The 24,414-nt window shown below is 56.9% G+C and overlaps 1 protein-coding gene across 1 annotated transcript; it reads left to right on the plus strand.

Moving 5' to 3' along the window:
- Positions 1 to 716: 716 nt before the first annotated feature.
- LOC128950224 (rho guanine nucleotide exchange factor 11-like) lies at positions 717 to 24,205 on the plus strand. Its single transcript, XM_054295107.1, has 18 exons — positions 717 to 810; positions 6,711 to 6,805; positions 10,109 to 10,207; positions 10,897 to 10,946; positions 11,364 to 11,421; positions 12,216 to 12,352; positions 14,550 to 14,621; positions 15,235 to 15,363; positions 16,645 to 16,758; positions 17,704 to 17,784; positions 18,370 to 18,435; positions 18,679 to 18,780; positions 19,951 to 20,049; positions 20,727 to 20,769; positions 20,989 to 21,085; positions 22,119 to 22,268; positions 23,491 to 23,514; positions 23,956 to 24,205. The coding sequence occupies exons 1-18, from the start codon at positions 779 to 781 to the stop codon at positions 24,203 to 24,205; spliced, it is 1,698 nt and encodes a 565-aa protein (XP_054151082.1). The 5' UTR covers positions 717 to 778.
- Positions 24,206 to 24,414: the final 209 nt, after the last annotated feature.

Consider the following 24,414-nt stretch of genomic DNA (forward strand, 5'->3'; position numbering starts at 1 on the left):
TCACCGTGTCCCCCGCACTGTCCCCGTGTCCCCCTCACTGTCCCGTGTCCCCCGCACTGTCCCCGTGTCCCCCTCACTGTCCCGTGTCCCCCTCACTGTCCCCGTGTCCCCCTCACTGTCCCGTGTTCCCCTCACTGTCCCGTGTCCCCCTCACTGTCCCGTGTTCCCCTCACTGTCCCCGTGTCCCCCTCACTGTCCCCGTGTCCCCCGCACTGTCCCGTGTCCCCCTCACTGTCCCCGTGTCCCCCTCACTGTCCCCGTGTTCCCCCGCACTGTCCCGTGTTCCCCTCACTGTCCCCGTGTCCCCCTCACTGTCCCGTGTTCCCCTCACTGTCCCGTGTCCCCCTCACTGTCCCCGTGTCCCCCGCACTGTCCCGTGTCCCCCTCACTGTCCCCGTGTCCCCCCGCTCCCTCCCCCGCTCCCCCGTGTCTCCCCGCTCCGTCCCCCGCTCCGTCCCCGCCCGCTCCCCGCCGCCCCGCAGCCGCGGGCGCTGCCCCGCCGTGCCGGGCGCGGGGGGCCGGGCGAGCCCGGGGATTGGGAGCGGCCTCCAGGCCTCTCCCTCGGCCCGGCCCCCGCGGCGGGCAGGGCAGGGCGGCAGGGGGAGCCCCGCTCGGCCGGGCCGGCGCCGAACCGCAGCCCGGGGGCTTCGCTCGGGGCCCCGCGGGGCTCGCTCGGGGCCCCCCGAGGCCGCCGCCGCAGCCGCCGCGGCCGGGCATGGTGGCGGGGCCGGCCGGAGCGGGGCGGCGGCTCCGGGCGCTGCCCTGACCGAGCTCCACCATGAGCGTGAGGCCTCCGCAGGCCCCGGACAGGTACGGGCTGAGGGGCGACCCCGGGCCGCGGGGAAACGGGGGAAAAGCGGGGAAAAGGGGACGGGGATCGGCCTGAGGGGGACAGCCCGCCGCCTTCGGGGAGGGGGGGGACGCGGGTTTGGGGCGAAATCGGGCGGGTTTGGGGCTGCGGGGAGCGGGGAGGGGGCTCGGCTGGACCGAGGGGGGAGAGCGGCGGTTTGGGGGGAAATTCGGGGGTTTTGGGGTGAAATTCGGGGGTTTTGGGGATCGCGGGAGGGGGCTCGGCTCGTGCTGGAGCCCACAGCCGGTCCCTGCAGGGGTTTGGGGGTGAAATGCCGGGATTTGGGGTGAAATGCCGGGATTTAGGGTGATTTGGGGGAAAATGCCGGGATTTGGGGTGAAATGCCGGGATTTGTGGTGTTTGGGGTGAAATGCCGGGATTTGGGGTGAAATGCCGGGATTTGTGGTGTTTGGGGTGAAATGCCGGGATTTGGGGTGAAATGCCGGGATTTGTGGTGTTTGGGGTGAAATGCCGGGATTTGGGGTGAAAATCGGGGATTTTGGGGCTCTAGGAGGGGGCTCAGCTCGTCCCGGAGCCCTCACCCCGTGTCTCGAGGGAAGAGCGGCGATTTGGGGTGAAAATCGGGGATTTTGGGGCTCTAGGAGGGGGCTCAGCTCGTCCTGGAGCCCCCACCCCGCCCCTGCAGGGGTTTGGGGTGAAAAGCCGGGATTTGGGGTGAAATGCTGAGATTTGGGGTGTTTTGGGGTGAAACGCTGAGATTTGAGGTTAAACGCTGAGATTTTGGCGTGTTTGGGGTGAAACGCTGGGATTTAGGGTGTTTTGGGGTGAAATTCGGGGATTTTGGGGCTCTGGGAGGGGGCTCAGCGCGGTCTGCACCTCCCGCCCCACGTCTCGGGGGAAAAGCAGCGATTTGGGGTGAAAATCTGAGATTTTGGGGCTCTGGGGGTTCAGGGGAAGGGATTTGGATCAGGGTGGAGCTCCTGCCCCGTCCCTGCGGTGCTTTGGGGTGAAATTCAGGGATTTTGGGGTGAAACTCCGGGATTTGGGGGGTTTGGGGGGTCTGGGAGGGGGCTCAGCTCGTCCTGGAGCCCTCACCCCATTCCTTGGGGGGAAAGATGGGAATTTGGGATGAAATTCCGGGATTTTGGGATTTCTGGGGGGCTCAGCCCAGCCCTGGGCCCCCCACCCCATCCTTGCAGCGTTTTGGGATAAAATTCCGGGTTTTGGGGAGTGGGGGGGGGAATATCCCAAACCTTTCTGGTTTCTGGGGTATTTCCATCTCCGTCACTGGGAATTGGATTTTTCCCCGTTTGTTTTGCTCCGTTTTAAACCAAATTTGGGATTTTTTTGTGGGATAAACCCTCGGAAAACCCTGGAAGGTTTTTTCTGGGACAGACTCAGGAATTTTGCTGAGGATTCCTGGGTCGGGATCCCTGCCGCAGCCACGGCATTTCCCACACACGGATTTGGGTGGAAAACGCGGAGTTTGGGGCCCGGGGAGAGAAGCAGGTCCCAGGAATTTCTGGGATCATTTTCCCACCAGATTCCGGGGGTTTTTTCCTGCTTTTTCCATCCCAAAGAATTCCAGGATTTATGGGCTGGATTATTTGGGATTTCAGGGGTAAATCCCGGATTTTATCCCGTGGATTTCCATCCCTGGGATCGGAATCAGGGTGGGATTTTCTGGGATTTAAGGATCTTTTCCCATCCCAAAGAATTCCAGGATTTTTGCGCTGTTTTATTTGGGATTCCGTGGGTAAATCCTGTGTGTTCCCCCGGGGCAGGGAATTTTAGGATTGGGAATTCCCGGTGGAACCGGCCCTGCTGCTTTTCCCGCTTTTCCAGGAGCGGCTCCCGTTAATCATTACCCGGCCAGGAGCGGCTTCCTGCGCGATTCCCGTGCGGAATTCCCGGAAAAACAGAACAAAACGGGGGAAAAATCCCCCATTCCCAGCGGCCGGGATCCCTTCCCAAAAAAGGGTTTGGGGTTCCCAGCTGGAAAACCCCTTGGAAACCCGGGATAAACCATGTTTAAAATAGGAAAAATGGGGAAAATCCCCGATTTCCAGCGTTTGGGATCGCTCCAGGGGCGGTGTGGTCACATTGGGATCCCTTCCCAAAAAAAGGGTTTGGGGTTCCATGGAAAATGCCGTGGAAACCCGGGATAAACCACGTTTAGAAAAGGAAAAACGGGGAAAAATTCCCTTTTCCCGACATTTCTGCCCTTCCCACAGCAGGATTGGAATTGCCAGCTGGAAAATCCCATGGAAACCCTGGAATAAACCACGTTTAAAATAGGAAAAATGGGAAAAAATTCCCTTTTCCCGACATTTCTGCCCTTCCCATGCTGGAGTTGGGATTCCCAGCTGGAAAATCCCATGGATAAACCACGTTTAAAATAGGAAAAACGAGAAAAAATCCCTTTTCCCAGCATTTCTGACCCCTGAGATCCTTCCCACAACGGAATTGGAATTCCCAGCTGGGAAACCCCACGGAAACCTGGGATAAACCGTGTTTGAAAAAGGAAAAATGGGAAAAAATTCCCTTTTCCCAGCATTTCTGACCACTCACTTCCCTCCTAAAGGTTTTCCAAGGAGAACCAGAATTCCAGGGGCAGCTGGGGGGACATGGGGGGTTCTCCCCATAAAGTTCCCAAGTGTTTTTATTGGGATAATCCCGCAATTCCCGGATTTTCCCTGCATCCCAATCCTTTCCAAGCTGTTCCCAACCCCTCCCGGCCATTCCCAGTTTTTTGGGGAATTTTGGAATCCTAAAAGGAGCCAGAATTCCCAAAACCCCCCCGGATTTTCATGGGAAAAAACCCCCCAAATTCCCAAACTCGACTCGGGGAGCGGGAACGTGGGAATTCCCTCATTTCGATTCCCAGATTCCCCAGAACTCCCAGGGAAATTTTTTTTATTTTTATTTTTATATATATATATATTTTTTCCCCTCCCCGCACTGCGAGGGCGGGCGCCGAGCCCCGGGAGGAATTCCGGAATTTTCTCTCCCGGGTTTGCAACATTGGGTTCTTCCCCCGCTGCCAAGCCCGGGGGCTGCGGCTGCGCTGCCCTGCCCGGGGAGAACGCAGAAAATCGGGATTTTACCCCGTTTCTGCAGCTCGGAACCCCGCGCTGTCCCGGGGTCCTGCGGGGTTCTCCAGCTGGGAATCCCGATTCCAGCGTGGGAGGGAACCCAGGCGTCAGAAACGTTGGGAAATGGGGAATTTTTTCCAAATTTTTCCTGCTTTAAATGCGGTTTATCCCAGATTTTGGTGGATTTTCCAGCTGGGAATTCCGATTCCAGCGTGGGAAGGAACCCAGGCGTCAGAAATGTTGGGAAAAGGGAATTTTTTCCCCCATTTTTCCTATTTTAAACGTGGTTTATCCTGGGTTTCCATAGGATTTTCCAGCTGGCAATTCCAATTCCGTTGTGGGAAGGAACCCACTGGCCAGAAATGTCGGGAAAAGGGAATTTTTTCCCATTTTTTCCTGCTTTAAATGTGGTTTATCCCAGATTTTGGTGGATTTTCCAGCTGGGAATTCCAGTCCCCATTGTGGGAAGGATTCCAATGGGCAGAAATGTTGGGAAAAGGGAATTTTTTTTCCCATGTTTCCTATTTTAAACGTGGTTTATCCTGGGTTTCCATGGGATTTTCCAGCTGGGAATTCCAAACCTGCTGTGGGAAGGAACCCAGTGGGCAGAAATGTTGGGAAATGGGAATTTTTCCCATTCCGATCTCCAGTTTTGGGGAATTTTGGATTTTTCTGAGCTGGGAAGGAACCCAATGTGCAGAAATGTTGAGAAATAGGCATTTTTCCCATTCCAAGCTCCAGTTTTTCGGGAATTTTGGATTTTTGGGAGGCGGGAAGGGCGGGCAGGGCTGGGGTCCCTCCGGAGGCGCCCCTGGAATTTTGGGATTTTTTATTGTGGGAATTTTGGGAATTTTTACTGTGGGAATCATTGTGGGAATTTTGGGAATTATTGTGGGAATTATTGCGGGAATTTTGGGAATTTTTATTGTGGGAATTTTGGGAATTTTTACAGCGGGAATCATTGCGGGAATGGCCGTGGCCGGGCCGCCCCCGAGGCAATTAAGGAGCTTTAATTAAGCCGAATTAAACGAGTTTTTTATAGCCCGGTTAAGTCCCGGCTGTCCTGGCAGTGCCCAGGGTCATGTCCATCTGTCCTGGGCCATGTCCGGCTGTCCTGGCAGTGCCCAGGGTCATGTCCATCTGTCCTGGGCCATGTCCGGCTGTCCTGGCAGTGCCCAGGGTTGGTGTCCGTCTGTCCTGGCGCTGCCCAGCGGTCACTCTGTCTGTCCTGGCGCTGCCCAGCGGTCACTCCGGCCGTTCCCATCCCCGTGTCCGTCTGTCCTGGCGCTGCCCAGCGGTCACTCCGGCCGTTCCCATCCCCGTGTCCGTCTGTCCTGGCGCTGCCCAGCGGTCACTCTGTGTGTCCTGGCGCTGCCCAGCGGTCACTCCGGCCGTTCCCATCCCCGTGTCCGTCTGTCCGGCGCTGCCCAGCGGTCACTCCGGCCGTTCCCATCCCCGTGTCCGTCTGTCCGGCGCTGCCCAGCGGTCACTCCGGCCGTTCCCATCCCCGTGTCCGTCTGTCCGGCGCTGCCCAGCGGTCACTCCGGCCGTTCCCATCCCCGTGTCCGTCTGTCCGGCGCTGCCCAGCGGTCACTCTGTGTGTCCTGGCGCTGCCCAGCGGTCACTCCGGCCGTTCCCATCCCCGTGTCCGTCTGTCCGGCGCTGCCCGGCGGTCACTCCGGCCGTTCCCGTCCCCGTGTCCATCTGTCCGGCGCTGCCCGGCGGTCACTCCGGCCGTTCCCATCCCCGTGTCCGTCTGTCCGGCGCTGCCCGGCGGTCACTCCGGCCGTTCCCATCCCCGTGTCCGTCTGTCCTGGCGCTGCCCAGCGGTCACTCTGTGTGTCCTGGCGCTGCCCAGCGGTCACTCCGGCCGTTCCCATCCCCGTGTCCGTCTGTCCGGCGCTGCCCAGCGGTCACTCCGGCCGTTCCCATCCCCGTGTCCGTCTGTCCGGCGCTGCCCAGCGGTCACTCCGGCCGTTCCCGTCCCCGTGTCCGTCTGTCCGGCGCTGCCCAGCGGTCACTCCGGCCGTTCCCGTCCCCGTGTCCGTCTGTCCGGCGCTGCCCAGCGGTCACTCCGGCCGTTCCCATCCCCGTGTCCGTCTGTCCGGCGCTGCCCGGCGGTCACTCCGGCCGTTCCCATCCCCGTGTCCGTCTGTCCGGCGCTGCCCGGCGGTCACTCCGGCCGTTCCCATCCCCGTGTCCGTCTGTCCGGCGCTGCCCGGCGGTCACTCCGGCCGTTCCCATCCCCGTGTCCGTCTGTCCGGCGCTGCCCAGCGGTCACTCTGTGTGTCCTGGCGCTGCCCAGCGGTCACTCCGGCCGTTCCCATCCCCGTGTCCGTCTGTCCGGCGCTGCCCGGCGGTCACTCCGGCCGTTCCCATCCCCGTGTCCGTCTGTCCGGCGCTGCCCAGCGGTCACTCCGGCCGTTCCCGTCCCCGTGTCCGTCTGTCCGGCGCTGCCCGGCGGTCACTCCGGCCGTTCCCGTCCCCGTGTCCGTCTGTCCGGCGCTGCCCGGCGGTCACTCCGGCCGTTCCCATCCCCGTGTCCGTCTGTCCGGCGCTGCCCAGCGGTCACTCCGGCCGTTCCCGTCCCCGTGTCCGTCTGTCCGGCGCTGCCCGGCGGTCACTCCGGCCGTTCCCGTCCCCGTGTCCGTCTGTCCGGCGCTGCCCGGCGGTCACTCCGGCCGTTCCCGTCCCCGTGTCCGTCTGTCCGGCGCTGCCCGGCGGTCACTCCGGCCGTTCCCGTCCCCGTGTCCGTCTGTCCGGCGCTGCCCGGCGGTCACTCCGGCCGTTCCCGTGTCCCCCAGGTTGAGCAGCCTCTCCTCGTCCCTGGGCGAGGCCCCCGCGGAGCGAAGGGCGCCCGGGCACCCGCGGCCGCCCCCGGACAGCGGCGACAGCACAGGTGGGAACCGGCCCGGGTTGCGGGAGTTAATTACGGGAGTTAATTACGGGAGTTAATTACGGGAATTACGGGAATTAATTACGGGAATTCTGGGAACTACGGGAATTCAGGCACTCAGTGGGCACTCTGTGGGCACTCTGTGGGCACTCAGCGGTCACTCAGTGGGCACTCAGCGGTCACTCAGTGGGCACTCAGTGGTCACGCAGCGGTCACGCTGTGGTCACTCTGGGCACTCTGTGGGCACTCTGTGGTCACTCAGCGGTCACTCAGTGGGCACTCAGTGGTCACTCTGTGGGCACTCTGTGGTCACTCAGCAGTCACTCAGTGGGCACTCAGTGGTCACGCAGCGGTCACTCTGTGGTCACTCAGTGGGCACTCAGCGGTCACTCAGTGGTCACTCAGTGGTCACTCTGTGGGCACTCTGTGGTCACTCTGTGGGCATTCTGTGGGCACTCTGTGGTCACTCAGTGGTCACGCAGCGGTCACTCTGTGGTCACTCAGTGGGCACTCAGCGGTCACTCAGTGGGCACTCTGTGGGCACTCAGCGGTCACTCTGTGGTCACTCAGTGGGCACTCAGTGGGCACTCAGTGGTCAGTCTGTGGTCACTCAGTGGGCACTCAGCGGTCACTCAGTGGGCACTCTGTGGGCACTCAGCGGCCACTCAGTGGGCACTCTGTGGGGTCAGGGCTGGACAGTGACCACAGGGTCAGGGTGGACACAGGACCTGACGGTCAGGCTGGACAGTGACCACAGGGTCAGGGCTGGACAGGACAGTGACCATGAGGTCAGGGCTGGACAGTGACCACAGGGTCAGGGCTGGACAGTGACCATGAGGTCAGGGCTGGACAGGACAGTGACCATGAGGTCAGGGCTGGACAGTGACCACAGGGTCAGGGCTGGACAGTGACCATGAGGTCAGGGCTGGACAGTGACCACAGGGTCAGGGCTGGACAGTGACCATGAGGTCAGGGTGGACAGTGACCACAGGGTCAGGGTGGGCAGTGACCATGAGGTCAGGGCTGGACAGTGACCACAGGGTCAGGGCTGGACAGTGACCATGAGGTCAGGGCTGGACAGTGACCACAGGGTCAGGGTGGACACAGGACCTGACGGTCAGGGTGGACAGTGACCACAGGGTCGGGGTGGACAGTGACCACAGGGTCAGGGTGGACACAGGACCTGACGGTCAGGGTGGACAGTGACCACAGGGTCAGGGCTGGACAGTGACCACAGGGTCGGGGTGGGCAGTGACCATGAGGTCAGGGCTGGACAGGACAGTGACCATGAGGTCAGGGCTGGACAGTGACCACAGGGTCGGGGTGGACAGTGACCATGAGGTCAGGGCTGGACAGGACAGTGACCATGAGGTCAGGGCTGGACAGGACAGTGACCATGAGGTCAGGGCTGGACAGTGACCACAGGGTCAGGGCTGGACAGTGACCATGAGGTCAGGGCTGGACAGGACAGTGACCATGAGGTCAGGGCTGGACAGGACAGTGACCACAGGGTCAGGGCTGGACAGTGACCACAGGGTCGGGGTGGGCAGTGACCATGAGGTCAGGGCTGGACAGTGACCACAGGGTCAGGATGGACAGTGACCACAGGGTCAGGGCTGGACAGTGACCACAGGGTCAGGGCTGGACAGTGACCATGAGGTCAGGGCTGGACAGTGACCACAGGGTCGGGGTGGACAGTGACCACAGGGTCAGGGCTGGACAGTGACCACAGGGTCGGGGTGGACAGTGACCATGAGGTCAGGGCTGGACAGTGACCACAGGGTCAGGGCTGGACAGTGACCACAGGGTCAGGGTGGACAGTGACCACAGGGTCGGGGTGGACAGTGACCATGAGGTCAGGGCTGGACAGTGACCACAGGGTCGGGGTGGGCAGTGACCATGAGGTCAGGGCTGGACAGTGACCATGAGGTCAGGGCTGGACAGTGACCACAGGGTCGGGGTGGACAGGACAGTGACCACAGGGTCGGGGTGGGCAGTGACCACAGGGTCAGGGCTGGACAGTGACCACAGGGTCGGGGTGGGCAGTGACCACAGGGTCGGGGTGGGCAGTGACCCCGAGGCCCTGCAGGCCCTGGAGCTGGGGGGGTTCCTCAGAGGCAAACCCGGCGCCCAGAGCCTCACTGCCTCCTCTCGCTGCTGTCCGTGTGTCTGTCCGTGTGTCTGTCCGTGTCCCTGTGTCCGTGTGTCTGTGTGTGTCCCTGTGTCCGTGTGTCTGTCCGTGTCCCCGTGTCTGTGTGTCTGTGTCTGTCCCTGTGTCCGTGTGTCTGTGTGTGTCCCTGTGTCCGTGTGTCTGTCCGTGTCCCTGTGTCCGTGTGTCTGTCCGTGTCCCCGTGTCCGTGTGTCTGTCCGTGTGTCTGTCCGTGTGTCTGTCCGTGTCCCCGTGTCTGTGTGTCTGTCCGTGTCCCTGTGTCCGTGTGTCTGTCCATGTCCCCGTGTCTGTGTGTCTGTCCGTGTCCCCGTGTCCGTGTGTCTGTCCGTGTCCCTGTCTGTGTGTCCGTGTGTCTGTCCGTGTCCCTGTGTCTGTGTGTCTGTGTCTGTCCCTGTGTCCGTGTGTCTGTCCGTGTCCCCGTGTCCGTGTGTCTGTCCGTGTCCCTGTGTCCGTGTGTCTGTCCGTGTCCCTGTCTGTGTGTCTGTGTGTCTGTCCGTGTCCCTGTGTCCCTGTGTCCGTGTGTCTGTCTGTGTCCCTGTGTCCCTGTGTCTGTGTGTCTGTGTCTGTCCCTGTGTCCGTGTGTCTGTGTGTCTGTGTGTCTGTCCGTGTGTCTGTCCGTGTGTCTGTCCGTGTCCCCGTGTCTGTGTGTCTGTCCGTGTCCCTGTGTCCGTGTGTCTGTCCATGTCCCCGTGTCTGTGTGTCTGTCCGTGTCCCTGTGTCCGTGTGTCTGTCCGTGTGTCTGTCCGTGTGTCTGTCCGTGTCCCCGTGTCCGTGTGTCTGTCCGTGTCTGTGTGTCCGTGTGTCTGTCCGTGTCCCCGTGTCCGTGTGTCTGTCCGTGTCCCCGTGTCTGTGTGTCTGTCCGTGTGTCTGTCCGTGTGTCTGTCCGTGTCCCCGTGTCTGTGTGTCTGTCCGTGTCCCTGTGTCCGTGTGTCTGTCCGTGTCTGTGTGTCCGTGTGTCTGTCCGTGTCCCCGTGTCCGTGTGTCTGTCCGTGTCCCCGTGTCCGTGTGTCTGTCCGTGTGTCTGTCTGTGTGTCTGTCCGTGTCCCCGTGTCCGTGTGTCTGTCCGTGTCCCCGTGTCCATGTGTCTGTCCGTGTCCCCGTGTCCGTGTGTCTGTCCGTGTCCCTCGGTGTGGCAGGGCTGGTGCAGCGCTGTGTGATCATCCAGCGGGACCAGCATGGCTTCGGCTTCACCGTCAGCGGCGACCGCGTGGTGCTCGTGCAGTCCGTGCGGCCCGGTGGGTGCGGGGGGCACACGGCTGGGCACGGCTGGGCACGGGGTGGGCACGGCTGGGCATGGGGGTGGGCACTGATGGACACTGGGTGGGCACTGCTGGACACTGGGGTGGGCATGGGGGTGGACACTGATGGACACGGGGGTGGGCACTGGGGTGGGCACTGGGGTGGGCACGGCTGGGCATGGGGGTGGGCACTGATGGACACTGGGTGGGCACTGCTGGACACTGGGGTGGGCATGGGGGTGGACACTGATGGACACGGGGGTGGACACCAGGATGGACACGGGGATGGACAGGCTGGACAATCCCCAGGGGTCCCCTCATGCATCCCCAGCCTCAGCCTGGGGGAGAAAATGGGGGGAAAAAGGAGAAAAATGGGGGAGAAAACAGGGAAAAATGGGGGAGAAAAATGGCACAAAAATGGGGAAGAAAACAGAGAAAAAAATGGGGGAGAAAATGAAGACAAATGGGGGAGAAAATGGTGGGAAAATGAGGGGAACATGGTGGGAAAATGGGGAAGAGAAAAACGGCAGGAAAACGTGAGAGAACTGTGGGGAAAACGTGGGACAAACGGGGTTTTCCTTGGGAAATGTCCCAGTTTGGGGGTTCTGGGGGCTGGGGGGGTGGGGGAGCCCCCCTGGAAGGTTCCGGAATGGCTCTGGGGCCTGCCCTGACCCTGCTGTGCGCAGGTGGGGCTGCCATGAGGGCCGGCGTGCAGGAGGGCGACCGCATCCTCAAGGTGGGCGATCCTGGACCCCGGGAAATTCCCAATTCCCGGCAAATTCCCATTTTCCCAGCCCCCTTTTCCCAAATTCCCGGGTAAATTCCCGTTTTCCCAGCCCCCTTTTCCCACATTCCTGGTGAATTTTTGGGTAAATCCCCGTTTCCCAGCCCTTTCCCACATTCCTGGGGAATTTTTGGGTAAATCCCCGTTTCCCAGCCCTTTCCCACATTCCTGGGGAATTTTTGGGTAAATTCCCGTTTCCCAGCCCTTTCCCACATTCCTGGGGAATTTTTGGGTAAATCCCCATTTCCCAGCCCTTTCCCACATTCCTGGGGAATTTTTGGGTAAATCCCCGTTTCCCAGCCCTTTCCCACATTCCTGGGGAATTTTTGGGTAAATCCCCGTTTCCCAGCCCTTTCGCGGCCGTTGCAGGTGAACGGGACGATGGTGACCAACAGCTCCCACCTGGAGGTGGTGAAGTTGATCAAGTGTGAGTTCCTGGCAATTCCGTTCCCATTCCCCGGGAAAACGTGGAGCTGGGGCAGGGGGAGGACGCTTTCCATCCTTCGGGAATTCTGGAAGTGTTTCCAGACCCAGAATTTCCCCGGAATTTTTTCCCTGTGGATTTTCCCCTCAATCCCAGCTCACATTTCCCCGTTATCCCAGATTTTCCCCGGAATTTTTTCCCTGTGGATTTTCCCCTCAATCCCAGCTCACATTTCCCCGTTATCCCAGATTTTCCCCGGAATTTTTTCCCTGTTGATTTTCCCCTCAATCCCAGCTCACATTTCCTCCATCCCAGACTTTCCCCGGATTTTCCCCTGTGGATTTTCCCCTCTCACATTTCCCCGTTATCCCAGACTTTCCCTGGAGTTTTTCCCTGTGGATTTTCCCCTCAATCCCAGCTCACATTTCCGTTATCCCAGACTTTCCCTGGAATTTTTTCCCTGTGGATTTTCCCCTCAGTCCCAGCTCACATTTCCTCCATCCCAGACTTTCCCTGGAATTTTTTCCCTGTGGATTTTCCCCTCAGTCCCAGCTCACATTTCCCCGTTATCCCAGACTTTCCCCGGATTTTCCCCTGTGGATTTTGCCCTCTCACATTTCCCCGTTATCCCAGACTTTCCCCGGATTTTCCCCTGTGGATTTTGCCCTCTCACATTTCCCCGTTATCCCAGACTTTCCCCGGAGTTTCCCCGTGGATTTTGCCCTCTCACCTCTCCCCGCTACCCCGGCCGTTCCCCGCATTCCCCCCGACATTCCCGTGTCCCGTTCCGTCCCCAGCCGGCGCCTACGTGGCGCTGACCCTGCTGGGGTCCCCGCCCGGAGCCGCGGCGGCCCCGGGGTCCCAGCCCGAGCCCGAGCCCCCGGGGGGTCCCCAGGGGCCCCCCCAGCGCATCACGGAGCCGCGGCCCCTGCAGGTGAGGCGCCGACCGGGGGGACACCGGGACAACACGGGGATGGACTGGGATAACACAGGCACCGACCGGGGGGACACCGGGACAACACAGCGGGACACCGGGATAACACCGGGGGACACCGGGATAACACAGCGGGACACCGGGATAACACCGGGGGACACCGGGATAACACAGGGATGGACTGGGATAACACAGGCACCGACCGGGGGGACACCGGGATAACACGGGGGGGACACCGGGATAACACAGGCACCGACCGGGGGGACACCGGGACAACACAGCGGGACACCGGGATAACACAGCGGGACACCGGGATAACACAGGGATGGACTGGGATAACACAGGCACCAACCGGGGGGACACCGGGATAACACAGCGGGACACCGGGATAACACGGGGACGGACCGGGATAACACAGGGGGACACCGGGATAACACGGGGGGGACACCGGGATAACACTGGGGGACACCGGGATAACACCGGGGGACACCGGGATTACACCGGGGGGACACCAGGATAACACAGGGGGACACCAGGATAACACGGGGGGGACACTGGGATAACACAGGGGGACACCGGGATAACACGGGGACGGACCGGGATAACACAGGGGGACACCGGGATAACACCGGGGGACACCAGGATAACACGGGGGGGACACTGGGATAACACTGGGGGACACCGGGATAACACCGGGGGACACCGGGATTACACCGGGGGGACACCAGGATAACACAGGGGGACACCAGGATAACACGGGGGGGACACTGGGATAACACAGGGGGACACCGGGATAACACGGGGACGGACCGGGATAACACAGGGGGACACCGGGATAACACGGGGGGACACCGGGATAACACGGGGACGGACCGGGATAACACAGGGGGACACCGGGATAACACCGGGGGACACCGGGATAACACGGGGGGACACCGGGATAACACGGGGACGGACCGGGATAACACAGGGGGACACCGGGATAACACCGGGGGACACCAGGATAACACGGGGGGGACACTGGGATAACACTGGGGGACACCGGGATAACACCGGGGGACACCGGGATTACACCGGGGGGACACCGGGATAACACAGGGGGACACCAGGATAACACGGGGTGGACACTGGGATAACACAGGGATGGACCGGGATAACACAGCGGGACACCGGGATAACACAGGGATGGACTGGGATAACACGGGGACAGAGCGGGATAACACAGGGATGGACTGGGATAACACAGGCACCGACTGGGGGGACACCGGGATAACACGGGGACGGACCGGGATTGCAGAGGGAGCCTGGGACTCCCTCACGTGTGACCCCAAAACTCACCCGGGAGATCCCAGAATTCCCTGAGGGGATCCCAACCCTTTGGTACCCATTATTCCCATTATTCCCATTATCCCCGTTCTTGTTTCCATTCCCGTCATCCCCATTATTCCCATTATTCCCATTGCCGTTATTCCCATTACTCCCGTTATTCCCATTATCCCACCATTCCCGTTTCCCCGCTGCCATTATTCCCATTATCCCATCGTTCCCACCATTCCCATTGTCCCATTTCCCCATTCCCACCATTCCCACTATGCCGTTATTCCCATTATTCCCATTATTCTTATTATCCCATTATTCCCACTGTCATTCCCACTGTCATTCCCACTGTCATTCCCATTATTCCCCTTATTATTCCCATTATTCCCACCATTCCCATTGTCATTCCCCGCTGTCATTCCTGTTATTCCCTTTGTCATTCCCGTCATTCCCACTGTCATTCCTGCTGTCATTCCTGTTGTTATTCCTGTTATGCCCATTGTCATTCCCATTATTCCCGCTGTCATTCCCATTGTCATTCCCGTTATTCCCATTGTTATTCCCATTGCCATTCCCACTGTCATTCCCGCTGTCATTCCCGTTATTCCCGCTGCCATTCCCATTGCCATTCCCACTGTCATTCCCGCTGCCATTCCCATTATTCCCATTGCCATTCCCGCTGCCATTCCCATTGCCATTCCCGTTATTCCCGCTGCCATTCCCGTTATTCCCATTGCCATTCCCGCTGCCATTCCCATTGCCATTCCCGTTATTCCCGCTGTCATTCCCGTTATTCCCATTGCCATTCCCGCTGCCATTCCCATTGCCATTCCCGTTATTCCCGCTGCCATTCCCGTTATCCCGCGCTCTGGCCCTGCAGGACCCCGAGGTGCAGAAGCACGCGGCGCAGATCCTGCGCAACATGCTGCGCCAGGAGGAGGCCGAGTTCCAGGTACGGCCCCTGCTTCCCCTTTTCCCAAAAACCCCGGGAAATCCCAGAAAAACCCTTCACCCCCATCCCTCAATCCCCGGGGGTTGGGGAATTTTTTTTTTTTATTTTCTGGGGATTTTTTTTTTTTTTTTTTTTATGTTTCAGGGGGCTTTTGGGTGTTTTTCTGAACTTTCTCTGGGAATGCTGTTGGGAATTCTCTCTCCCAGCATTGCCAGGGAAAATCCCAGGACACCCCAGACCACTGTGACATTTTGGGGTTTTCCTGTGATTTTTCCTTTCTTATTTCCTGGGGAATTTTTTTTTTTTTTTAATTTTTTTTGGTTTTTGTGTGTTTTCCCGGGTTTCCCTGGGAATGCTGCCGGAATTCCCTGTCTGTTTTTGGGCTGTTTTCCCTGGGAGCACTGCTGGAATTCCCTGTCTGGTTTTGGGCTGTTCTGGGCTCTTTCTGGGCTGGTTTTGGGCTGGTTTTGGGCTGGATTTGGGCTGTTTTCCCTGGGAGCACTGCTGGCATTCCCTGTCTGGTTTTGGGCTGTTTTGGGGCTGTTTTGGGGCTGTTTTCGGGCTGTTTTTCCCTGTGAGCCCTGCCGTAATTCCCCGTCTCTCTCCGTGCCAGCGTTTCCAGGAGCTGCTGCAGCGGCAGCCGGGCGCGGGCGCGGCGCTGGAGGAGCAGCTGGAGGGGGCGCGGCGCCGGCTGAGCCAGCTGCAGCTCAAGGTGCTGCAGGAGACCAGGGGCACGTCCCCGGTACGGAACGGGATGGGAAATACCCGGGAATGAGACAGGAAAATAACCGGGAATGACCCGGGAATGGAGCTGGAATGGATCCAGGAACGGATCCAGGAATGGTCCGGGAATGACACAGGAAGGGAGCTGGGAATGACCCGGGAATGATCCGGGGATGGAGCTGGGAATGGATCCAGGAATGGATCCAGGAATGGTCCGGGAATGACACAGGAAGGGAGCTGGGAATGACCCGGGAATGATCCGGGGATGGAGCTGGGAATGACCCGGGGAAGGAATGTGGAAACATCCAGGAATGCATGGGAATGATACAGGGAAAGGTCCGGGATCATCTGGGGAGCAGTGTGGGAGTTCTGGGAATGACTGTGGGAATGATCCGGGAGTGGATCTGGAATGTGCAGGAATGGTCCAGGAAGGAATGTGGGAATGGCCTGGGAAAAAATCCGGGAATAATCCTAGGAATGGTCCAGGAACAATCCTGGAAGACACGTGGGAATGATTCTGGGAATGGTCCGGGAAAAAATCCGGGAACAATCTGGGAATGATCCAGGGAATAAATACAGGAATGAATATGGGAATTTGGGGAATGATCCGGGAATGGATCTGGGAATGGATCTGGGAATGAATATGGGAATTCTGGGAATGATCCAGGAATGATCCAGGAATGAATGTGGGAATGTATGGGAAAATATCTGGGAATTATCCTGGGAATGTGCGAGGATGTACGGGAATAGATCTGGGAATGAATAGGGAATTCTGGGAATGATCCAGGAATGCATCTGGGAATGATTCTGGGAATGATTCTGGGGATGATCCGGGAATCAGTGTGGGAGTGAATGTGGAAATGATCCGGGAAGGATATCCAGGAGTGATCTGGAATCAATCCAGGAATGAATCTGGGAATTCTGGGAATGAATATGGGAATTATCTTGGGAATAAATACAGGAATGATCCAGGAGTCAATCTGGGAATGATCCAGGAATAAATCCAGGAATTCTGGGAATAAATACGGGAATAATCCTGGGGATTTTTATACGGGAATAAATCCAGGGAAAAAATCCGGGAATCAGTCTGGGAATAGATCCGAGAATAAATCTGGGAATTCCAGGAATAATCCTGGGAACCATCCTGGGAACAATTCTGGGGATCATCCCAGGAACGATCCCGGGCTCGCCCCTGAGCCCTTCCCGGCGTTTCCCGGCAATTCCGCTTTTCCGAACACCAGAGCTGGGGCGGGGGGGGGCTGGGTGGGAGCTTTTCCCTGACCCCTTTTCCTTTTCCCAGGATTTGGGCCCCTCCCGGCCCCTGGAGGGGTCCCCGCAGCTCCCGGGGCGCCTCCCCGGGGACCCCCAGGACGGGATCGCGGGGCCCGAGGAGCGGGGCCCGGCCCCGACAGAGGTGAGGGGATCCCGGGGAAGCACGGGAAAAATCGGGGCAAAGTTCTGGGAAAAACACGGGCAAAACATGGGAAAAAATACGGGAAAAAATACGGGAAAAACCCAGGGAAAAACCCAGGGAAAAACCGGGAAAACGCGGGAAAAATCCGGAAAACATCTGGGAAAAGGGCGGGGAAAATCCCGGGAAAAATCTGTGAAAAAACCTGGGAAAAATATGGGAAAAATTCCAGGGAAAAAATCTGGGAAAATTCTGGGGAAATCCAGGGAAAATTCTGAGAAAAATCCGAAAAAAAATCTGGGAAAATGGCGGAGAAAATCAGGGGAAAATCCAGGAAAAATTTGGGAAAATCTGGGGAAAACCTGGAAAAAAATCTGGGAAAGAATACAGGGAAATTCTGGGGAAAATCCGGGGAAAAAATACGGGGAAAATCTGGGAAAAATCTAGGGAAAATTCTGGGGAAAATCCAGGAAAGAATACAGGGGAATTCTGGGAAAAACCCAGGAAAAACCTGGGAAAAATATGGGGAAAATTCCGGAAACACCTAGGAAAAACCCGGGAAAATTCCAGGGAAAATCCAGGAGAAAGGGCGGGGAAGGGTTTGGGAAAATCCCGGAAAAGTGGGGGAAAACTGCAGGGAAAAAATTTGGGAAAAGAGAGAGGGGAAATTCCAGGGAAGGTTTGGGAAAAGCAAGAGGGGAAATTTCGGGAAAATCTGGGAGAAGGTGGTGGGGGAAGTTAAGGGAAAGTTAAGGGAAAAGTGAGGAAAAAGGGGGGAATAATTCCAGGAGAAATGTGGGAAAAGGGGATGGAAATTCTGGGAAAAACTCCATGAAAAGTTGGGGAAAAGGGAGGAAAATTCCAGGAGAGGTTGGAAACCCTGCCCCCATAATTTGGGATCCCCCTGGGTGGTTTTTGGGGTGCTGATCCCGAAATTCCCGTTCCCAGGTGTCCCGGAATTCCGGCTTCTCCCAGCCCGGCAGCCCCCGGAGCTCCCCCGTGCTCGGCTCCCGCCTCCCCTCGGACCCGGTGCGCCTGGAAAACCCCAAGAAACCCAAAAAAATACCCAAAAAACCCAAAAAAATCCCCCCAAAAATATCCCAAAAAATCCCAAAAAATATCCCAAAAAACCCAAAAATCCCCAAAAATATCCCAAAAAATCCCCAAAAAATATCCCAAAAATATCCCAAAAAATCCCCCAAAAATATCCCAAAAATATCCCAAAAAATCCCCAAAAATATCCCAAAAAATCCCCAAAAAATCCCAAAAAATCCCCAAAAAATCCCCAAAAAATATCCCAAAAAATCCCAAAAAAGCCCCAAAAAATCCCCAAAAATACCCCAAAAAATAACCCAAAAAACCCCCAAAAAATAAAAAAAAATCCCCAAAAATATCCCCAAAAATCCCCAAAAAATCCCCAAAAATATCCCCCCAAAAAAAATATCCCCAAAAATATCCCAAAAACCCCCAAAAATCCCCAAAAAAATCCCAAAAAATCCCCAAAAATCCCAAAAAGCCCCAAAAAATCCCCAAAAAATATCCAAAAAAATCCTGGAAAATCCGGGAATCCCCCGGGGCCGTTCGGGGAGCTGATCCCGTTTGTGTCCGGGACAGGGCTCGGGGAGGCCCCAGATCATCGGGCCCGAGGAGGATTGCGAGCCCGGGAGCGGCAGCAGCGAGGTGGGGGGGAAGGGGGATTGGGGCTGGGGGATTCTGGGGGATTTTGGGGGGTTTGGGGGATTCCTGGGGGATTTTCGAGGGGATTTTTGGGGTTCCAGGTGGGATTTTGGAGGGGATTTTCAGGATTTTGGGGATTCCAGGGGGAGTTTCAAGGGGATTTTTGGGATTTTGGGGATTCCAGGTGGGATTTTTGTGATTTTTGGGATCCTGGCAGCTCCCACCTCTCCCTCTCTGTGTTCCCAGAGCGATTCCGTGTTCCAGGATTTGGGAATTCTCAAATCCCGCCCGGCCCACCTGGGCGTTTTCCTGCGGTTCCTCTTCTCCCAGGCCGATCCCACTCCTCTGGTAAGGAATTCCTAAAATTCCCAAAATCCCCGGGATCCCCTGGCCCGGGGATCCCATTCCCAACCTCTGGCACCTCCCACAGCATTCCCAGGGCTCTGCATGGAGCAGAATTCCCAGGATTTCCTCAAAATTCCTGGGATTTTCTGCTTCTGGGATCCCATTGCCAACCCCTGGCACCTCCCAGAGATTCCAGGAATATTCCTGGGATCAGGAGGGTGCAGAAATTCTGGGATTTCCTTAAAATTCCCAGGATTTCCTGGCCCGGGGATCCCATTCCCAACCCGTGGCCCTTCCCAGAGATTCTGGGAATATTCCTGGGAGCAGAAATTCTGGGATTTCCTTAAAATTCCCAGGATTTCCTCCTCCTTGGGATCTCATTGCCACCCCCTGGCACCTCCCAGCGATTCCGGGAATATTCCTGGCAGCAGAAATTTGGGGATTTCTTCAGAATTCCTGGGATTTTCTAACTTTGGGATCCCATTCCCAATCCCAATCCCTTCGCAGAGATTCCAGGAATATTGCTGGGATCAGGAGGGTGCAGAAATTCTGGGATTTCCTCATAATTCCTGGGTTTTTCTGCTCTTGAGATCCCAGAGATTCCAGGAATATTCCTGGGAATAAAACCTGAGCAGAAATTGTGGGATTTCCTCAAAATTCCTCGGATTTCCTCGTCCTTGGGATCTCATTCCCAACTTCTGGCACCTCCCAGAGCATTCCCAGGGCTCTGGATGGAGCAGAAATTCCAGGATTTCCTCAAAATCCCTGTGATTTCCTGACCCTTGGATCCCATTCCCAACTTCTGGCAACTCCCAGCGATTCCAGGAATATTCCTGGGATCAGGAGGGTGCAGAAATTCCAGGATTTCCTCAAAATTCCCGGGATTTCCTGCTCTTGGGATCGCATTGCCAACCCCTGGCACCTCCCAGAGATTCCGGGAATATTCCTGGGAGCAGAAATTCTGGGATTTCTTCAGAATTCCTGGGATTTTCTAACTTTGGGATCCCATTCCCAACCCCTGGCACCTCCCAGAGCGTTCCCGGGGCTCCGGATGGAGCAGAAATTTGGGGATTTCCCTCAGAATTCCGGCATTTCCCGCCCCCGGCATTCCCGCCCCCGGAATTCCCTGGAATTCCCCGGAATTGCCGTTTTTTCCCGTTTTCCCCCGCCCAGCTGTTCCACCTGTGCTCGGAGGTTTGCTGCCAGCAGAGCCCCCGGGACGGGCGCGCCCTGGGCAGGGACATCTGGAACGTCTTCCTGGACAGGGCCGCGGTGAGACCACGGAATTCCCAAGGGAATTCCGGGATTGGGGGCATTCTGAGGCATTCTGGGGCATTCAGAGGGATTCAGAGAGGATTTTCCAGGGTTTTGCAGAGTTTTTGGGGTGATGTTCTGGAAATTTGGGGAGGATTTTCCGGGATTTGAGGAGGATTTCCCAGGAATTTCGTGAGGATTTTCCGGGATTTTGGGGAGAGTTTTAAGGAATTACGGGAGGATTTTCCGGGATTTGAGGAGGATTTTCCTGGGATTTTGGGGAGTTTTGAGGAATCTGGGGAAGATGGGATTCTCAGGGATTTGGGGACGATTTCTTGGGATTTTTCGGAGAGGATTTCAGGAATTAGGGATGGATTTCCTGGGATTTTGGGATGCTTTTCCCAGATTTTGGGATGGATTTCCCATGATTTTGTGATGGATTTCCTGGGATTTTGGGAGGATTTCCCAGATTTTGGGATGGATTTTCCCAGGATTTTGTGATACTTTTCCCAGGATTTTGGAATGGATTTCCCACATTTTGGGATATATTTTCCCAGATTTTTGGGTTGCTTTTCCCAGGATTTTGGGATCCCTTTCCCAGATTTTTGGGATGCCTTTCCCATATTTTGGGATGGACTTCCCCAGGATTTAGTGAGGATTTCCCAGATTTTGGGATGCCTTTCCCTCTTTCGCAGCCCCTGCGGGTGAAGCTGCCGGAGCCGCTCCTGGCCGAGATCGGTGAGTTGGGAATTTCGGGAATTTCCCCCGGGAAAAGCAGCCCCGGGCCGGGGTTGGGAATTCCCAAACTCTCCCGGGAGCCTCGGGAGCGCTGGGAGTCAGCTCTGGGACGGGAGGAGCGCCCGGAGCGTCCCCAAAATCCCGGAATTTTCCCCAAATCCCGGATTTTCCCCAAATCCCGGATTTTCCCGAAATGGCGGGATTTCGCGGCGTTCCCAGAGCTGCGGCTGCGGAACGGGGACGAGCTGCGGCCGGCGCTGCTGGAGGCGCAGGAGTCGGTGATCCCGGAGATCCAGGAGCAGCTCCAGGACTACAGGTGGGAACCTGGAAAGATCCCAGGAAAAACCGGGAAAAAACCCCTGAAAATCCCAATTCCGGGAACCCCGGGAGCTCCCCAAACCTTTTTGGGGCAGAACCTCAGGAAAACCCCGGATTTTGGGGAGGTTTCGCGCCTCCCAGTCCCGGTTTTTGTTTTGCTTTTTCACAGCAGAACCTGAGGAAAATCCCAAATTTGGGGAATTTCGGGAGCTCCCCATCCTCTTGTTTTCGGCTTTTCCCACACACCCAAGGAAAAATTGGGAATTTCTGGAATTTAGGGGATTCCAGGCCCTCCCCATCTCATTTTTTTAGCTTTTCCTAGAGAGCCAAGCGGGAAATCTCAAATTTTGGGAATTTCGGGACCTTCTGGGCAATCCCAATCCCGGTGCTTTGGCTTTTCCCATAGAACCGAGTAGGAAATCCCAGAGTTTGGGAATGTTGGGAATTCCGGGAGTTCCCAATCCCCGTTTTCTGGCTTTTCCCAGAGAGCCAAACGGGACATCCCAGATTTTGGGAAAGTTGGGAATTTCAGCTCCCCCAATCCCATTTTTTTTAGGTTTTCCCGGATAGCCAAGCAGGAAATCCTGGATTTTGGGATTTTGGGAATCCCAGCCATTCCCAAACCCATTTTTTTTAGCTTTTCCCAGAGAACCAAGTGGAAAATCCCAAATTTTGGGACTTTCTGGGTGTCCCAATCCCAGTTTTTCAGCTTTTCCCTGAGAACCAAGCAGGAAATCGCGGGTTTTGGGAATTGGGAATTCAGGAGTTCCTAGTCCCATTTTTTTTTAGCTTTTCCCAGAGAACCAAGCGGGACATCCCGAGTTCTGGGATTTTGGGAATTCCAGGCCCCCGATCCCATTTTTTTTTTAGCTTTTCCCAGCGAGCCAAGCGGAAATTCCCAAATTTCGGGACTTTCTGGGTGTCCCAGTCCCGGTTTTTTCGGCTTTTCCCGGAGAGCCAAGCAGGGCATCCCGGATTTAGGGATTTTGGGAACGCCAGCCGTTGCCAGTGCCGTACTTTGCCCCACGCAGGACGAAGCGCACGCTGGGGCTGGGCAGCCTCTACGGGGAGAACGAGCTGCAGGAGCTGGAGCTGGGGAACGGCCCCCGGGAGCCGCGGGAGCGCCGGGACAGGGAGAGACAGCTGGCGGAGCGGCAGCTGGGGCACCTGGGGGACATCCTGTGAGTGCTGGGATCACTGGGAATGGTCATTGGGATCATTGGGATCATTGGGACAGGGAGCGGCAGCTGGGGCACCTGGGGGACATCCTGTGAGTGCTGGGAATTCCTTATGGAATCATTGGGATTGATCATTGGGATTGATCATTGGGATCATTGGGAATGATCTATGGGATCATTGGGATCACTGGGGATTCCCTATGGGATCATTGGGACAGGGAGAGACAGCTGGCGGAGCGGCAGCTGGGGCACCTGGGGGACATCCTGTGAGTGCTGGGAATTCCTTATGGAATCATTGGATTGATCATTGGGATTGATCATTGGGATCATTGGGACAGGGAGCGGCAGCTGGGGCACCTGGGGGACATCCTGTGAGTGCTGGGAATTCCTTGTGGAATCATTGGATTGATCATTGGGAACTGCTATGGGATCATTGGGAATGATCTATGGGATCATTGGGATCATTGGGACAGGGAGCGGCAGCTGGGGCACCTGGGGGAGATCCTGTGAGTGCTGGGATCACTGGGAATGATCATTGGGATCACTGGGATCATTGGGATTGATCTATGGGATCATTGGATCATTGGGAACTGCTATGGGATCATTGGGAATGATCTATGGGATCATTGGGATCATTGGGATCACTGGGAATCGCAATGGGATCATTGGGAATGATCTATGGGATCATTGGATCACTGGGAATCGCAATGGGATCACTGGGACAGGGAGCGGCAGCCGGGGCACTCAGGGACATCCTGTGAGTGTGTGGGGATTTGGGATTGATCATTGGGATTGATCATTGGGATCATTGGCATTGATCTATGGGATCATTGGGATCACTGGGAATCGCAATGGGATCACTGGGAATGATCTATGGGATCATTGGGATCACTGGGAATCGCAATGGGATCACTGGGACAGGGAGCGGCAGCCGGGGCACTCAGGGACATCCCGTCAGTGTGGGGGATTCCTATGGGATCACTGGAATTGCCGTAGGATTGTTGGGATGGGCACCTCGGGGACATCCTGTGGTAATTCGGGAATTCCTGATGGGATTCAGGGCCCCAGTGGGAATTTCGGGATTGGGAAAGGGACTGGGAGTGGGAATTTGGGGTTGGGAATGGAAATTTTGGGACTGGCAACGGGGATTTGGGATTTTGGGATTTGGAATTTGGGAATTTGGGATTGGGAGTGGAAGATTCCAAGCAATTCCTTTTTCCCGCAGCTCCAAGTACGAGGAGGAGCGGAGGTGAGCGGATCCAGCGGGGAAAACCCCGGGAATTTGGGACATTCCCGATTTTCCCTGTGGAATCTCTTTCCCCCTTTTTCCCGTCCCTCTTTTCCCTGCCATTCCCAGTTTTCCCTGGGATTCCTTTCCCCGGAATTCCCAATTTTCCCTGGGGATTTTCCCTTTCCCTGGAATTCCCAATTTTCCTTGGGGATTTTCCTTTCCCTGGAATTCCCAATTTTCCCAGTGGATCCTTTTCCCTGGAATTCCCAGTTTTCCCAGTGGATCCTTTCCCCGGAATTCCTGATTTCCCCCGTAATTCCCAGTTTTCCCAGTGGATCCTTTCCCCTGGAATTCCCCATTTTCCCAGGGGATTTTCCCAGTTTTCCCCGCCATTCCCAGTTTCCCCAGGGGATCCCGGGAATCCCGGCCCGTCCCAGCCTCTGGAATTCTCTCCCGCAGCTCTCCCATGGCCTTCGCCCTCAGCACGTTCATGGCCCACGCCGGGATCCGGCCCCGGGAATTTCGGGAATTTCGGGAACCGCGGGAAGCGCGGGAATGCCGCAACCCCGAGAAGCTGCCGGACAAGGACAAGTGGCTGCCCTTCTTCCCCAAGGCCAAGAAGGTGCGGACGGACGGACGGACGGACGGACGGACGGCCCCCAGTTCCCGGCAATTCCCGGGAATCTGCACCCAAATCCGGGGAAACTGACGCCGGAATTCCGGGGTTTTTTGACCAAATCCTGGGATTTGGGGTTGGGGATGGGAAATTGGGATTTGGGATGGGAATCTGGGATTTAGGATGGAAATTTAGGATGGGAATTTTGGGATTTGGGATGGGGATTTGGGGCTGAGGATGGGAATTCAGGGTTTGGGATGGGGATTTGCGATTTGGAATGGGAATTTGGGATTTAGGATGGG

The sequence above is a fragment of the Melozone crissalis genome, unplaced genomic scaffold, assembly GCF_028551555.1.
Source record: "Melozone crissalis strain CALT ecotype California unplaced genomic scaffold, PUWL_Pcris_2 ptg000514l_1, whole genome shotgun sequence".
Classification (NCBI taxonomy): domain Eukaryota; kingdom Metazoa; phylum Chordata; class Aves; order Passeriformes; family Passerellidae; genus Melozone; species Melozone crissalis.

What these genes read in the sequence shown, in the direction of transcription:
- LOC128950224 (XM_054295107.1), top strand. Translation starts at nt 779, where the DNA reads ATGAGCGTGAGGCCTCCGCAGGCCCCGGACAG. An exon ending in CGGAGCCGCGGCCCCTGCAG is followed by an intron (nt 12,353 to 14,549) that starts GTGAGGCGCCGA and finishes CTGGCCCTGCAG; the next exon opens with GACCCCGAGGTGCAGAAGCA. An exon ending in AAGTACGAGGAGGAGCGGAG is followed by an intron (nt 23,515 to 23,955) that starts GTGAGCGGATCC and finishes TCTCTCCCGCAG; the next exon opens with CTCTCCCATGGCCTTCGCCC.